The 18,124-nt window shown below is 36.5% G+C and overlaps 1 protein-coding gene across 5 annotated transcripts in view; it reads left to right on the top strand.

The window, feature by feature from the left end:
* The first annotated feature begins 2,072 nt into the window (after positions 1 to 2,072).
* Positions 2,073 to 18,124, top strand: part of LOC131071100 (transcription factor bHLH121) — a 91,552-nt gene continuing 75,500 nt past the window's right edge. For 3 of the 5 annotated variants that reach the window (XM_058006802.2, XM_058006803.2, XM_058006801.2), the window contains exons 1-2: positions 2,112 to 2,377; positions 2,478 to 2,578. In XM_058006802.2, the coding sequence (XP_057862785.2) occupies positions 2,241 to 2,377; positions 2,478 to 2,578 (238 nt within the window). In that variant the 5' untranslated portion in view covers positions 2,112 to 2,240. Of the gene's footprint in view, positions 2,378 to 2,477; positions 2,579 to 18,124 lie in introns of all 5 variants that reach the window. The other 2 variants (XM_058006804.2, XM_058006805.2) reach the window with 2 other exon arrangements.

Below are 18,124 nucleotides of genomic sequence, written 5' to 3' on the forward strand. Positions count from 1 at the left end.
GAGACAATAGCGCTATTGTAAAAACAATAGCGCTAAAAGATCAAATTGCAATAGTGCTAAAGCGCGAACAAAAACGCCAAAGCGCGACCTGTGTGTCAAGCTCAACAGTCAAAAAGTTAGTTTGTTTTAAAAAAAATTGTTGTTGGATTCACATCGGGTTCACCAAATGATGCACTGCAAAATGGACAATGTTAGACTAAAACTTGTGGTGAAATAATGCACAAAAACACAAGAAACAAAGACAAACGTTAGTGTTAATCAACCAAAAACTAGTCTAAGCAGGCATATCAAAAGAGACACTAAAAACATGATAAAATAGTTAACTATGGAAGTAAATACAACAAAACATCTCCAAATGCCTTCTACCATGCTCTTAGCGCCTTCTCCCTTGTTCCTCTCATCTCCAAGTTCCAAATTAGTGTAGCTCTCAGCAGTTTTTTGCACTATGGATGTCTTATGGAGATTCAAAATTGAAAATGCTTGTAAACTTATGCTATGCAAGTGTAAAAACAAGCTAAATATGATATGTTATGAAATGAACTAAGATTTATTTTAGTCCAAAATGACAATACATTAGTGATTTTATGCTAAAATGCTCTCTAAAATTGACTATAGATTAAATGCATACAAGTTTTCAAGATCTGAATTATGAAGAAATGGGCTCTATTTATAGGAAAAACGGAGCAATGGATGGTTGAGATTGAGCAATCTCAACAAGGGTCAGGATTGAATGATATTCAATCCATGTGAGGGCTTTCAACCCAATCCCAGGATGACAAGTGTCAACATGAGATGAGTTGAGAGGAGAGAGAATAAACATTAAATGCTTGATATGACCTGACAGTTAACTTGGGAGTTAAGGTTAAGGTTTGGTTGAGTGAATAAATTTATTATTCAAAGAATAATGCTTTTATCCAATGTATAAACTCTTGTGCAAAGGTTAAAGAGATAACCATGGTCAAAAACAATAAATGCTTGAGGAGACACATGGGTCACATGAGGGTTGAGTTAAGGGTTAAAGTCCTTAACCATGGGTGCAAGTGGAATTAACCATAAATGGTCATGTAAGAGCCATTAGTGGTTTGGAAGACTTCAGGGTTTAAATTGTTGAACACAAAAAACATTGAATGCTTTTCAAAGACTTTGAAGTCTTTGAGAAGTGACTCCAAGTTGCTTAGGAATGTGACAATATTTAAGGGATGAATTAGGCTAATTAGGAACGGGTTAGAAGAATCTAGAAGGGGGTTAGGATTGCAAGTGGATTTGGTGGGTGAGGGAAATAAAGATTTTTATTAAAATAAAATTCATTTATTTCAACAAAATATGTGCAAGTTGCATTTTTAGGAGAATGCAAGTGGGGGGATTTAATGATTTAAATAAATGTTTTATTTAATTTATTTAAAAGAGGAAAGAGAATTAATTTGAATAAATAGGATTTATTCATTTAATTGATTGTGAATTTGGTTTAACGAATTAATTAAAATAAATTGAATAATTTATTTAATTAATAGGAGAATGTTTTGAAGATGAATTAATTAAATATTAATTTAATTAACTGATGGCTAGTGGGTTTTTAATCAAATAAATAGCAAATATTCATTTAATTAAACTAGACATATTTATGTGACTACACTTACAATTTCATTTGTTTTATATTTAACAATATACTATTTTTTTATAAATAAAAAAATAATATTTCCAAAAAAACAACCAACCAATTAATTTATTATTAAATATTAAATATAAAAAATAAAATAACATTAAAATAATAATTATTTTTGAAATTTACACAAATACTTACTAAAACAATGAGCTCAATAATAAAAATGAACAAACACAATTTAAGTCAAAATCACCTTCATCATCCCTATGATAAAAGACTTACATTATCTCTATGATCAAGGACTAACCAACTTACTATACTTATGCCTCCATGAAAGAGTAGTAAAAATAGAACTGCGATAATGAAATTTTAAACGAGAAGATAAATCAAACAGCGGAAAAAATCACAATGGAGTTTCCTTAATTTATTTCTTTTAAATTTTTTTAAAAAAGGTCCGGATTCAAAGAGAAAAAGATACGACAGATAACTCATCTAAAAAGCACGTTTTGACTGCCATATTATTCCAACGGCGGGCTCTTCCCATCTTCAATGGCTATGCATGCGCGCACAAATTCTTTCGACTCTCACACATTCTTGGAACAACGATATCAAAATATATTAATACAAGTTCATCACAATGTCAGCGAATTCAGGCGATGCCTATGTTTCGTTTTGCCAACCGTTGGGCGAAAATATTCTTGCTGATTTTTCTGTAATTCCAGAGCTCGAAAATGCACCAATCCAAGATTTTGATACGCAGTTCTGTAATAACACGTCTGTATTTATAATAATTTATTTCAATGCATTGTTCCTACACTCAAATTTACTTAAATTTTCATAAATTTCTGATCAGTTTTGGGGAAATTTTGTGTAGTGGTGATAACAGACCTGCAAAAAAATCGCACAAGGCAGATAGAGAGAAGCTGAGAAGAGAAAAAATCAATGAGCAATTTGCCGATCTGGCTGCTGCACTCGGTGAGTTGAAGGTTCTTAATTAATTGTTTTTCAAATTTTTGCTTCAAGAGGGTTTGTGAGGAGGTCTCAGTTCATAATTAGATAAAGAATTAGGGTTTTGTGGAAGTGGAGAGTGTTTTTTCCCTTTATTTTGAAAATCTCAAGGAGGTTATATGCAACCTTTATTGCGGTATGAGATTAGCTTGCACCTAGTTCTGGAGATTTGTAAACCCGAGTCTTACTTGAATTATAATTTGGGCCTTGTTCTTCAGATTTGTAAAGCCTTTCCCCTCATGAACGTATAGCTTGAACATCATTATGTATATTTGTGAATCTCATTCTGTATGTAGCTTGGACTTTATCCTCTACATATATAGCCCATGTCACACTCCATCATACCCATTTGTTATTGCAAATTAACCTTGCTCCACTGGAGTTATGGGCTGCCTTATTGTGACAAGTGGACTTTATATGACACTAGAATGCACCTCATAATCGCTACTCCACAATCTTGCCACCTGTTTGCTGGAGTTGGTGGCTGTCATTACATTAAAGGCAGCTTGTATCGCACTGGGATCTGCTTTTAGCTATAATGTACTTCATATTCAGGTTTGTACCATACTTGAATCTTCTTATAGTCATAATGTACCACATTATTGTTACCCTGCAACCTTGCCACATGTCCACTGGAGTCATATAGCACCTTATTGTGATGTAGGGGATTTAAGTCTCTCTCACTAGCATACCAGTGTCTTTATTGGCGTTACACTACAGCTCCTCCAACAAAATTGATAAGAACTATTGACTATGGCTTGAGAATCTCCTTTGGCTATCAATTTTTTCACATCAGTAGGAAGTGCAACTTTTAGTCTTGCCATAAGAGAAAAATCCTCAGCTCCGATGTTTGTTTCCAATCTGATCCTTAAGTAATAAGCAATGATGCAGGAGCTTCAAGCATTGATGAAATCCATCTTTCCTCAAAAGCCTCTACAAAAGTTGAGATTTCTATAACCAATATCTGGGACCATCCACTTTACCTATTTTTGAATATCGCCAAGCCCAATTTTATGAACCCCATCGTCATATTTTTACTATCAATTTTTTTTTGTAACAATAGTTACTGCAAGAGACTCAAAAACTATGCCATTTTGTTAAATTCTTTTTGGTATTTGTTGCCTGAAAACACCAGGTTTCATGAGAGACAATATGGACCCTCGGGAGTTCAAAATATTTTTTGGTAGGTCATGTTCATGTTAGTGTAGCCAGCATGCAACTAAACCAGTATATTAAATACATCAGAATATAAACAACTTTTCTATTGATGCTCAAACCAGGGGGTTGAAGACTTGAAGTGAAATATACCTTAGCGTATGCTAAGTACCAGAGTCTGGAAAATAATAAAATGACATTGTTAGACAAACTGGCAGTCCAAGCACTGGCAAGCAGGAGGATGCATACTCAGACCTATGTACAGACTAGATCAAACACTGGAGCTCACACATATCTCCATGCACACAGATCATGAGCAAAGCCATCCATCAAATTGACATCCTCCATTTTTCTACAAAACTATTCCTACACACCAGAAGAACATTGGCTGAATGATTCTGTCTGCAATTTAACCAGCTAATTACATGCCTTGATAACTTTAATCAGTTTACAGGTCAGATTCTTGTCAAATGGAATTGAGCTTTTTCTCCATTCTTTGGCCAGGCCTCTTGTCAGCTCTTGCTGCTACTGCATGAGGACTCTCAATTTGACCTTGATCCAGTTGCTGGTTTGCTTCATGGAACCATTTACCACTTGCCAACAGCAATTGTGTATTGAGTTCTCTCCTCTTTTCCCCTAAGTTTGGGTAATTACTATTAAAAATCAAAGCCAGTTTCATCAAAATCAGCACAACCAACCTCTGTGTCTCCCACAGGTGGGTCATCGCAGTATATCTAGCTGTCTCAGAACTATCTGAAGTCATCTTTCTTACCTCACATAGGGTTTTTAATACTTATTATTAACAACGCTGTTGGTCTGAAGAAAACAAAGAGCAAAGTAGCTTAAATGGAGAGAAGCTAGTGGAGAAGCTTCTATGGATATGGTTGATGTGCAAGCAATGAGAGAAGCTAGTAGCAGCAAACAATGTCTTGTGTCTCCAGAATCAAAAGCTTCTTGGGTGTTGAGAGACTAACATCATGATGAGATGTCGATTCTAAGTATGGGAGACAAATGTCGATTCTAAGTATGGGAGACAAATAGTGTTAGGATCTTACCTACAAAATATTATCAATTATAAATAATAACATGCGAAACATACGCATTGCTTGGAAAGTAGTTGCAAATATATTTATATTGATAAATGTAGAACAAGTATTACAGCCCTCTTTGAGGGGCCAACTTTCTTAAAAGCAAAGCTCTATTACAAATTATGATTCCAAGGATGATCTTCTCTTTATTACAACATCCATATAAAGGCCTCACAAATGTGACTTATGAGGTAAAATTTAAAACCAATGTGGGATAGATCTATGCAGTTAATATGAAATCATTACATCATTACAACATTATGTGATGCATGTGGGATAAATCCACACTTGTAATATCAACTAAAAAACTTAGCTATGATTAATATGCTGCACAAAATAATAAAGGGTTAGGATGTAAGGGTCCTAACATTCCTTACTGCTTCTGAGAGTCCTGTCCTCGAGGTTTAAACTGTGCAAAATGCTGCTGAACTTAATACATTCCCAAGTGGCATCTTCTGACTGCAATCCTTGCCATTGGACTAAAACCTCTACGCAGGCACAATTGTGGAATTAGTGCAATTGTTGGCCCAAAATAGATTCCAACTTGAGGATGATAGAACCTTTGTTGATTAATTCAAGATGCACTGACTGAATGTGAAACCATTGTCCAAAGACCTCCTTTAAGTAGGAGACATGCAGAACATGATGTATTTTAAAGGATAGAGATATAACTAGTAGTCTACTTTGCCCATTCATTATAGTATCCAAAAGGGTCAATAGAATTTTGGTGCTTACTTTTGTTTGCTTATATATTTGAGGGGTTTCTGCTAATATGGTTGAAGACATAGAAAGACCAAGTCCCCTTTGGTGAATTTGTGCTTAGAATGCTGTTGATGTGCTTGCTGTTTTATATGGTTTTGAGTAAGGGTCAAGTTTATTGGGACTAGGTGTTGTCGACCAGATAAGTCTCAGGTCTAGTTAAATTGTTAAATATTTTTAAATATTCTAAAACAGTGCACCTACATGGAAAATGGTACTCCACTTGGAAGGAATCTTGAGATTCTTTAGTTGTCATCCTTCCACCATGTGTCATTGTTCTTACGATGGTTGAGTCATTGAATAGGGGGCTACTAGGTGTACTATGACTAACATCCTTGTGATGTCCCCATCCAAGTTCAAATACAAAACAAGACTTTGTTAAGTATGGTGTTGATAACATGAGAAAGCTCCTTGTATTATCTTTATAGATGGTAGAGGACATGAACAAACTATTACAAACCAAATATTGCGAATCAAAATGATCAAACTAAGCAAAGGAAAATACATGAAAGAACAATGACTATATTAGAGAAAACTAGCATAGAGATATCTATATGTTGAGGGGATATCTTTGTAGATCCGTGAAGATATAATGAAGGAATATGCAGTGACACGTGACAGTCGAATGTAGAACAAGACAGCAAACTAAAAGACTATTAGAGATTAGTCTCATCACTCAGTATTGTTGGTGCCAGCTGAGCTTGAAGTGTTAATACAGTGAATGAGAATGGAGATAGAGTGCAATTCATGGAATATTCAAAAGACACAATCAACAAGTTTGAGAATCATGTGATTGACTGCTTAATCTGCATTCTTGCATAAAGTAGCAACTAGTGCACCCGACAGAATTTATAGAGGATCGCAAGAATAAGTTAAAAATGAAATTGTGGTCTGTAATAGTTTTATGGTTGATTGAATTGGAGACTATTGGTGTGTCGACTCCATTTATGATTAAGAGCAGCGATCGGTTTTGGTAAAGATAAACAGTTAAAAATCATTTGAATAGAGATTCTTTTATGAACAGCGATCCATATATGCAGCGGTTTGTTCTTAGGTGGTGTGAGATCAGACAAGAAAGAAGTGTGATTTAATTATGGACTTATATGTCTCCACTATGACAGTGATTTAGTTACGTAGAATTACAGAGGAAAAGTCAAAGGCTGTGATCTTGTTTGAAGAAAAGTCTGCAAGGAAAAGATGGCAACTTAATCAGCATATTCGATTTGTTTAGTCCATTATGGTATGTGTGCTAATGGAGGTGCGATTGGCTTTAGTGAGGAAGTATGTTTCAATACATGGAAGATACAGTGGAATGCTGATCACATTCCTTGGAAATCAATTAAAGAGCAATGTTAACAATTATCTTTTATGATCAAGACAATGTCTTTTGACTGTTTTAGACAGCGATGACCATTAAGATAAAGCATCGATTTGATACATATAATCTACAGCGACTCTGAAGGAATACAATACACTACAAGTCATGTGATTCAATATAGAACATGGAGCGATTAACAAACAATGATTAGTTTGCAGTAATTTTGTTAAGAAAATACTTCTCTATACATGCGATTTAATTACCTTGAAATGGTGTGATTAAAATGTTAGTGAGAAGGGTCTCTTCCAAAAGGTGCGATCTGATAGTTTATCAAAGGATGTGATCTGTTATGGTTCCAAAAGGCATGTCTAATCTTATACAAGATATGTCTCTTTAAACTCAAAGATATATATGAAGGGGGTTACTAATTATCTGCGAGGAAGGGGGATTTTCTCTTATCAAGTCAAGCCTCTGCCTTCTCAGGTACAAGGCGGTTACAAGCACATAATTCTACTTCAGATACAACACCACTGATATATATATCAGAAACAGCATCAGACTAACGTTGCAAGGATCATATATTGTATATCTGAATATCTAAGATATCCATTGCATAAACATCAACATTCTTCAAATTAGGAGATAAGTCCTACCCTTTGAACTATTCTTAGAATTTTAAGTTAAATTTCATAATAAAATGTCTTCAGTTTGGGTAAATTTTGTATTACAGTTCTCACCTTAAGTTGGACTTGTCGTTTCAGGATTAAATTAAGGAAATTCCCAAATGGGGACATTACATCCTTGTCTAGCTAAATCTAGTTGTTTGTAAGAGGTGTATAAGTATAATTATGACCTCATCTTGGAAACCACTTGGGAGTTACTTGGACCCTTCTTGGTCTTGGGGGTCAAATGTAATGTCCCCTATTGTAAATGCCCTAGTTTTTGCCCTGATCACTTGACCAATGTTCAAGGGCAGTATGCCTTAATCTGACTATCTTATATCAAGACTGTTCTTATTCCTAAGATCCGCTTATACTGTTTCTTAAAGTCTGCTCATAAAATCTGGTTTCAATAACTTCAGATCTGCTTATAAGTTTGCCAATAGATTTGCAATAATTTGCCTCCAAATCTGATCATAAATCTACCTCAGACCTGCCCAAATGTCTGCTCCAGATCTGCTCTAAATCGGGAGTAATATTCCCTTTTTTTCACCTCCCCTTCACTTCTACTCGTATCCTTGTTTTACACCCGATCATACCCCTTCACCAAGGGACATGGCTCTTCCCAAGATGGGCAATCCATTCAAGAGGGGTCAGCCCTTGCAAAAACAAATATATTTAGGTGCTGAAATTCCAAGGGTTGGCTCATGTTAAAATGAATTTATTTCTTTTCCCCTTGAGTGTAGTCGGCCCTTGTAAAACAATGTCATTTGAATTTATGTTAAATATCAAACAGGTTGGCCCTGCTTTAATTGTTATCTCCTTAGTTTAATACTAATAGAGACTACGTTCTAATTCAGGGGCATGACAGTCTGCCCTTCCCGAGATTGCTTTTCCTCAAGCAACGATCTTTTTAACTAAATCTTTTCAATGTGAGGATCCTGTTGATGTGTCTATTGTACATGACCAAACACAGAATAAAATACCTAAAGGTACCTTATCCTCTCTTGAACAAAGTTCCTGACTGCTGAAGATTTCGCTGAAGGATCAATCAGAGTAACTCCAAGGTTCTCGTATGTAGGGTCTCTACGTGTGGATAAGCTTCTCGTGGTATGATGTGATTTTGCTGGAATCACAAGGGGACTTACACTCGATGACCTGAACGTCTGATTTGTTGGAATCACAAGTCCTATTTACTAACTGGAAGACAAACAAATGGTAAAAGATGCAGGGTTCAGGAAGTCTACTCTACTACCTAGAATGCGAGAAGATGGATGAACGACTAGGTGGAGTCCTACTGGGTTGGGTCTCACCATCAGGCTTGAACAATCCGACACCAACTCAGTGCGATCTTCTAAGGGATGCTTCCAATACGTTCAAATCATACACCATCAGACACTGATCACCATTCAAGATAATGCATGAACAATAGACATGTAACGACTTAAGGTTAAGCTCATTTTATGCTAGTTGACCACGCAAGGCACACTTACAATCAGTAAGAGGCTAGTGGTATGGATTAGACAGATTCCACAGGTGCATTCAACAACTTTTTTCATTCAATTTAATTATCTATCATCTAAAATGAAGATTCAACAAGAGACCATGCGTATTGCAACGAAACAACACACTTCATCATAACTTCAATGAAAATGGAGTTTGTTTACAATCACTGGCAACAATTTCTTGCCTTGTCCTCCTAATTTACTCTAATTGCTATTCTATTTGCTATTAATCATTAGCTATTCTAACCTTTATGAACTAACCATCCACCTTCTAACTATTGACTCACTATTAGCCTTTACAAATGAGGAGCTAGGGCTTGTATAACGCCCTCAATACAATTCAATGGCTCAGATCAATTTGAGATCAATGGCCAAGATTTTACAAAAAAACCCTAATTAGGGTTTGTTACAACAAACTCAATTCTAGCCAATGAAATAATTGCATTATTTGGACACATGTCTTCTCTGGAATATTCGACCAATGGATAACTGGGGTAGGTACATCGAAGTTTGTGTCATCTTTGATGAGTCAGGTTCATTGAATCTGGACATGCTGAGGCGGACCAATTTGACTGGAGGAGTGATGACTGGGATGCCACCTTGTCTGACACTTGGTTGATGCTCAATTTGGTGATGCTGAGAAGCTAACTTTAATTAACTCTTCTGAAACTATCTGCTTCTCCAACAGACCCTTGCTTTGACCTCCTTTGTCTTTGATGTGCAGGATGGATGGTGTACCTTTCCTTCAAATGCTGGACTGGAAGAGGTCGTCCTTGATGATGCTGGGCTGGAAGTGGTCGTCCTTGATGATGCTGGACTGGAGGTGGTCGTCCTTGATCTGGTCTTCTTTCCTCTGCAAAAAAAACCAAAAGATGATTAAGGACATATAATAAATTCATTTCAACATAGTATTTTACACCTTAAGTCATCGACAAAAGATATTAAAATGAAGCTTGCTCAAGATTCTCCCCAGGGACAGGCCCTATAAGAATTTCGCCTTGGACCCTCTGGAAGGGTCAGGAGTGAAATTTGCATTCCTGGCTAACTTAGACCTCTTTTCAACATTACCTCACAACCAGCTCCTCGCCTGGCCCAAACAAGGTGAAAAATAGGAGTTTCAAAAGATTTTGCCTTGGACCCTCTGGAAGGGTCAGGAGCGAATTTTGTATTCCAGGATGATTTTATCACTTGTTTACTCCAAAACTCCTCCCAAGGCAAACATATGATAGTTTTCCTTCCTCCAGAGCCTAGGGATCCATGCTTTGACCTTTATCATGAGCAATCTGAGTGAAATTGGGAATTTCGCTCTGGACCCTTTGGAAGGGTCAAGAGCGAAATTCCTGATTTGCTTGTTCACCTTCACCAAGGTCTATCTTTCTTCACTTTCTAGACTTGGACTTTCATCCTTGGATCCTTCTCCCATGTTTGCCACATTTAGTTTGACTTCAAAATGGCCAAAAAAGAGAATTTTGCTAGAAATCATGGCCAGGGATAGGACCTATAATTAATTTCGCCCTGGACCCTTTGGAAGGGTCAGGAGCGAATTTCTTCCTCTAGCTCAAAATTCGCACTTTTGATGGTCAAACATTTTTCCAAGGCATTCCAAACGACCTCTCTCACCCTAGTCTAGGCCTGACTTAGCACAAAATTTGGAGAAAAGGATGGTTTTAGAGTTTTTCGCTCTGGACCCTTTGGAAGGGTCAGGAGCGAAAATCTTGTTTTAGGCTCATTTCCTCATTCTTTCAACTCCAATCCACCCCCAAGACCAAGGATACATCGCCTCACACCCATTCAAGTCATAAAAACCAAAAACTTAACTTTGTCTTGCCAAGAAAATAGGTGATCCTAGGATTTTCGCTATGGACCCTTTGGAAGGGTCAGGAGCGAAAATCATGATTTGGCTCAAAATTTGCATTCTTGGTGATCAAGAGTCCTTCCAAGGCAATCCAAACAACTTCTCTCACCCTTGTCCAGGCTTGACCTCACTCAAATTTTGGAAGAAAAAATGGTTTTTAAGGTTTTCGCTATGAACCCTTTGGAAGGGTCAGGAGAGAAAATCATGATTTGAGCTTCTTCATTCATCCTTTCAACTTGAATCAACCTCAAAAGGCAAGAAAACACCTCTCCTCACTCACTTGAGCTATAAAAACCCAAATTTGACTTGATTTTGCTAGGAAAATAAGTGATTTTAGGAATTTCGCTCTGGACCCTTTGGAAGGGTCAGGAGCGAAATTCACTATTTGGCTCAATTCCTTCAAATTTGATAATCATTGATAAGTCAAAGTCATTCCTAAGGACCTCTACCATCAAAACTCACCTTAGTCTGCACTAGGCTTGGCACAAAATTGGGAAAAATTGAGAAAATTCGCTCTAGACCCTTTGGAAGGGTCAGGAGCGAAAATCTCATTCTTGACTTGATCCTTCATCTTTTCAATCTCATTCCTCTTTACAAGATAAATTTCATCATTTCTCATCCAAGGAACAAAGTCTTAAGCCTAAGCAAGGTCAAAAAAGTAGGCTTGGAAGGGTCAGGAGCGGAATTCACTATTTGGCTCAAAATCCTCACTCTTCAACGCTTCAAACATTCTCAAAGGCAAAAAACATGTCCAATCTTCCTTTCATGATGCCTTGGATGTCAAAATTTGGTCAAACAAGGAAGGGAATGAGGTCTAGGAGGATTTTCGCTCTGGACCCTTTGGAAGGGTCAGGAGCGAAAATCACAATTTGGGCTTGATTGTTCATTTTTCAAACTTCAATTTTCTCCTGGAGGCAAATATAGATCGTTTTCCACTTGAGGAACCAGGTTTTAAGCCCATTCAAGGTAGCAAATGAGGTTTATAGTGAATTTCGCTCTGGACCCTTTGGAAGGGTTAGGAGCGAAATTCACATTTAGGCTCAAATCTTGATTTCATTTCTCACATTTCTCCATCCAAACAAGTGTTTTGCCCTCAAAAATGCCTGGGAACGAGTTGGTTCTAAGTTTGGGTCAAACTAGAATGTCTTATGGAGAATTTCGCTCTAAACCCTTTGGAAGGGTCAGGAGCGAAATTTGACATTTTGGTCTCTCCGTCAGGATTCATGTATGGAATATAACATTTAAGTATTATATTCCATATATACTGTCAGGATGTTTGAGAGTGGTTTCGGACCTCCAGGAGTTATAATGCCAAATCTAGTTTTTGGAGGATTCTTCAGTTTTCCAGACTTAGTCAAATTTCAGGATCAGGATGACATTCCAAACAGCCAAATTTCAGGACATTTGAAGATCAGGATGACATTTCAGACTTCATCACTCACCCACTTGACCTAACTTAGACCTTCAAATAGGATTTTCACTCACCAAGCATCATTGACCCCCTCAAACTCAAACAAGACGTAACTAGCAACAAGAGCAAAACCTTGTCCTAAGGAAGACTTTCAAAGATGGCCCTAACTCTGGGGCCTTGTGGACTCACCCTGGGTCAAGCAAAGCCTGCAATCCAACAATCCCCTCGACAACACTCATCCTGCAAAGGCTAACAAACAAAACCCTAAAAGACCTAGAAAACAAAACCCAGAAAGCAAAAAGTAGGGGTCCCCATTTGCAATGGGGCGATGTGTGAATACGTCACAATAGATCCCTAAACTAATCCTTAGATCTCCTTGTGATATCTTAAGCTGTGCAACTATGATATCATTCTCTGTCTTTAATTCAATGTGAGTTATCTCGAGCAATGATTGTAAATTTGCAAGGTTTGAAATTTTTAGACAAGTTTTTTACTCATCAATTGTAATTGTAAGAACTGCTTTGGTTGGTCCTATGGATATTTCTTCGACACAAAGCAAGGGTGAACTTCCCATATATTGAGAAGAGAATTAGAAGCATGACACACATCTATGACCTTAAATGCAATTCATATCTCTTTTGGTTTACTCTAGTTATTCTCATATCTAGAACATATTAGGTATGAACCAAACATGGAGCATACACATAAAAACACGGAGAATACACATGAATATATGTAGACACGGAACATACACATAAATATATGAATTGTTAGATTCCTTCTCTTTGACTAGAATGCATCCATACACATAAAAACACGGAGAATACACATGAATATACGTAGACATAGAACATACACATAAATATATGAATTGTTAGATTCCTTCTCTTTGACTAGAATGCATCCATAGATTACCCTAGTACTCCAAACACATTAGGGTTTGGGGAATGAAACACGATAGGTCCACCCAAAGCCATTCCCATAATAATCCCAAGAACGTGCAATCATCCAATCATGGCAACTTGCCTCTTATCCCACAAGCGGCAGGAACGTCCAACTATGACCAGTTCCATCCCTTGGGGTAATCATTATTCCACAATTGGCAAGGATGTCCAACTATGACTAGTTCCATCCCTTAGGGTAATCTAACTTGCTTCTTATCCCACAAGCAGTAGGAATGTCCAACTATGACCAGTTCGATCCCTTGGGGTAATCTAACTTGCTTCTTGTCTAAAGATCCTCATATGTATTCTATCCATTCCATTATCTTCTTCTGAATGTCCACATCAATGGATGATGAACAATCACATTTGAATCAACATGCTCTTCTCTTCAAATCTGCCTATATAAATGATCTTCTTGTAGATATAATGCTCTTAGTTGTCCTCATAAATCTGCCATAGACTTCTCAAAATATTCTCTTCAAAATGATTCATAATTCTGCTCCAAAGTCTTCTTTATCTTTGCATGAAATCCTCTTCACAACATATGTCTAATTGTGATGTCGTCTTCCTAATTTGCCCTAAAATCACAATTGCAACGAATTAGGGTTAGGGTTACATCTTACAAACATATATCTCTGAATAATAGGATCCTTGATTTTTAGTCCTGCAATCACAACATGAACAACATATGCACACACACACACACATATGCAATTGTAAACATCATTCGTGAATAAATCTATGGTTCTAGTAAGGAAATTGTATATTCATCATTTCACAGGAAGTCTGATTTGTATGCGAATCTCAGTCGTAGAAGATATGGAGTAAGGAGGCATGGTAGGGTGCCCTAAGACAGCTGTTCTTTCCCTTCATGCAATCCTTCTCCACACACCCATGGCTGGAGATCCTTATGTTCATTAACAGTCCCTCAACGTAGGGGTTGGAAGGGAAATGGCAATAGTGTTCCCTTAGCTGTTCTCTCCCTTTCATAGTGTAGTATGGTGCCCTAATAGCTGTTCTCCCTAATTGCAGATTTCTTCCTTCCTTACCCTACTTGATGGATCATTGTAATCATATCATTAAATGCATAGATGTTTAGATCAGATAATTAAATGTGCATACAATTGATACAATTATACATCGAATATTCACATCTACATATATGGTGTATGGATAAATATTGTATTCATATCTGCATACCACAGTAATTTTATTATACCAATCAGTCTGCTGTGAGGAATTCTGCTGATGCTGGAGAGCCAGATCAGCTCCCTGCTGTGTTTGAAGTTATGTTTTTTGTCTTAGTCGATGTTGAGATCTTTGATTGCTATTTTTTAGAAGTTGTAGTTTTCAATTGATTGATGATCAATGGTGGCTTTCTCTATCACCCCGTCCTCCCTTCTTATATCTTCTTCCATCACTAAAGGGATGTATCATTTGGGGGTGAACCTTCCCTTTGAAGGGCGGTGTCTCCTCTTAACTCTTAATCGCTGCTCCTTACTATTTGTTGCCTTAACAAATCATTTGCTGTCTAATCCATCATCCTAATGGGTTGCACTTGCTGCTTTCTTCCTTAACAAGTGGTGATTACTCTTGCTCTCTCCTTTGCATGGTAATGATACCTAATAAATCGCTGAACCAAATGCATGTGATGTCTTCTGTTCCTTTTATTAATTTCATTCAGGTTATTGCAGATATGTATTCACTATAGAGGGCATGACACTAATATTATTGATCTTCTCTTAGATCTATTCTTCTTTAAATAACATTTGCTGCATTCTCACATGTATTTTCTTCTTTAGAAATCTGCTCATAAGTCCTCTGCTCTAAACTGGCTTATACGTCTGTTCTAATTGTGCTGTATATTTTCATTAGATCTGCATATGAACATCCTTTCATTCTTCTTTCTACCAATTAATACTCATAACTCTTCCATAGCTCTGTTCATATATCTTATCTTTCTTCAGTTGCTTGTGTATGTCATTCATCTCCTCCTCTAAACACTTGCCCACAGACATCTCAATCATACTTCATAATCTCTTTATATGTCTTCTTCCTTTATCTTGAAAAGAGTGTGACTCTTTCTAAGAGCCATACCTTTATGTATATTTTCATTTTAATAAACAAATTACATCATTGTAAAATAAATCTTAACTCTTGAAGAAATTCTCTTTAACAAGTCTTTTATTATATTTGCCAATATATTAATAGATCTCATAGATTGCTCCCTTTCTTCCCTTCATGAATCGAATGAATATTTAATTACTTTGATATAAATTACACTCCTTTGAACTTGGCTCTTATGTTTATTGTTGCTTTTAAACTTTGCTTATTAATCAAAGTGCTACTTTTACAAGATGTAGCTGCCGCTCTTAACAAATGTTTTGTCATCCCTTCTATCATGAGCACCACCTTAATATATATTGCTGCCTTTAATGATGTTTATTAAATAAAGTTTCCATTCCTTATGAATTCACCAATCCTTATGAAATGAATCACTTATACTATTTGCTGTTTACATAAGCATAATATTTTCCTTGATACAAGTTGCTTCTGTTGTTTGCGTGATCACTGTAGGTTGTATTACTGTTCAAATATTTCCCTTGTTAGAGTCCTTAAAGTCTTTTGACTAATTTGCATCAACTACTGTTCGTCCCTCAGGCTGGCAGGAATGTTGCTCTGATACCACTTGTAATGTCTCCTTTTGTAAATGCCCTAGTTTTTGCCCAGATCACTTGACCAATGTTCAAGGGCCGTATGCCTTAATCTGACTATCTTATATCAAGACTTTTCTTCTTCCTAAGATCTGTTTATACAGTTTCTTAAAGTCCGCTCATAAAATCTGATTTCAATAACTTCAGATCTGCTTATAAGTTTGCTAATAATTCTGCAATAATTTGCCTTAATATCTGATCATAAATCCACCTCAGACCTGCCCTAAGGTCTTCTCTATATCTGCTCTAAATCAGGAGTAATATTCCTTTTTTTCCACCTCCCCTTCACTTCTCCTCTTATACTTGTTTTATACCCGATCATACCCCTTCACCAAGGGATGTGACTCTTCCCAAGATGGGCGATCCATTCAAGAGGGGTTGGCCCTTGCAAAAACAAATATATTTTTTTTGTAATTTAAATGTCTAGGAGGGCGCTAAAACTCCAATGGCCGGCCCATGTTAAATGAATTTATTTCTTTTCCCCTTGAGTGCAGTCAGCCCTTTGTACTGTCCCTTACTAGGTTTAGGCCTGTTTTAACCATAATTAATCTATTTCAATATACTTATGACTTAAACTAAATTGATTAGGAGACAAATCTATTTTAACATGAATGAAATCTGAGATATCCATAGTTCAATTAATTTATCAGTTATTAATAAGTAAATTGTTCATCTACCATACTAGATAATTAATTCTATCATACTAGATAATTAATTTTATCATCCATAATTCTTAATGCAAGTGTCAACCTTTGTTACTACTTCAGTTCTAAGGAAGAAGAGGATGTTAATGTTACCAAAGCGCTTAGAGACCAAAATACAATAGGCTCCCTCAAAGTTTACGGATCCAAGCCCTTACCCTATCTTGGGATCATGCCCTCAAAGTTTACGGGACGCTGATCCTTACCCTATCTTGGGAATCATCCTATTGATTGGATTTAGACTGCCCCTCTTTGGAAACAATTCAGTCCCTTCTTCTTAGGTATTAACAGAAATAACAACAATTAGACTATAAGTATACTAACTTCTCATGTATTATGAATATATATGAAATTAAGTATGACTGTGATACATATTGCAGTCCATATTAATATTACTATTAAATTCTGCATAAGAACATTATCAGGCTTCATATATTAAGCATACATATTAAACCCCCATGCATACCACCAAGAACAAAGATGCTACTGCCTGTAAGTTGTAACTTAATTACAGTTCTGATCTGATCCAATCCATGGTGATGTTACCAGATGCTTTGATTCCTTTCCTTTATATCTCTCAATGTGAGGGACAGGTCACACCTCTTCATCATGCATGCCCTCTGGCAAGAGACACACCTTTTCACCATTAGCACCTTTTGAAAGAGTGCAACTCTTCATTATTTATGCCCTTTGAAAGGGACACTACCTTTCATAATCAGATCTGCACTTCTTATTTAAATCAGATGTGCACTTCTGATTTTCAAATTATCCCCCTCTCAAATGAGGTTCTCTTCTCCCTTTTATATCTCATTGCTGAGGGAGTCACAACTTTTCCTTCCATGTCTTTTGACCATTCATTAACTTAATTAAATTTTAATTATTTAATTAGATTCTTTTATATTTTAATTTAATTTTTAAATATTTAAATCTTATTATTATTAAATTCTATTTCAAAGTGGGATATCATGATTACCTGGAAGTGCATTTCTGGCCTTAAGGCACACGTTCTGGAAACTAAAACCGTTTCAGGGACTTGGGGACAGCCGGAAACGTTTCCAAGCTGTACCCGATCCCTGAAATTTTTTGGAAACCGTCCCAGAAACTTGGAAACGGTCAACACTTTTTCCGCGGACCGTTGACCATCCTTGGGACGGTTGGGGATGCCCAAGCTGTCCCCTAACCTTCTCGGGACGGATAGTCGTTTCGGGCAGTAGGGACAATTAAAAAACATTTTTTTTTATAAAAAATATTTTTCAGTTTTCAGACGTTGCCGTTAAAATTTTTTAATGAAAGAAAGCAATTAATTTTGTTTTAAGAAAATCCCTGATCGCAGTGAGTAATTTTTTTTTTTGATTTTTAATAATTAATAATTATTAATAAATAATAAATATTATAATAATTTAC

The sequence above is a fragment of the Cryptomeria japonica genome, chromosome 11 (assembly GCF_030272615.1).
Source record: "Cryptomeria japonica chromosome 11, Sugi_1.0, whole genome shotgun sequence".
In the NCBI taxonomy this organism is placed as follows: domain Eukaryota; kingdom Viridiplantae; phylum Streptophyta; class Pinopsida; order Cupressales; family Cupressaceae; genus Cryptomeria; species Cryptomeria japonica.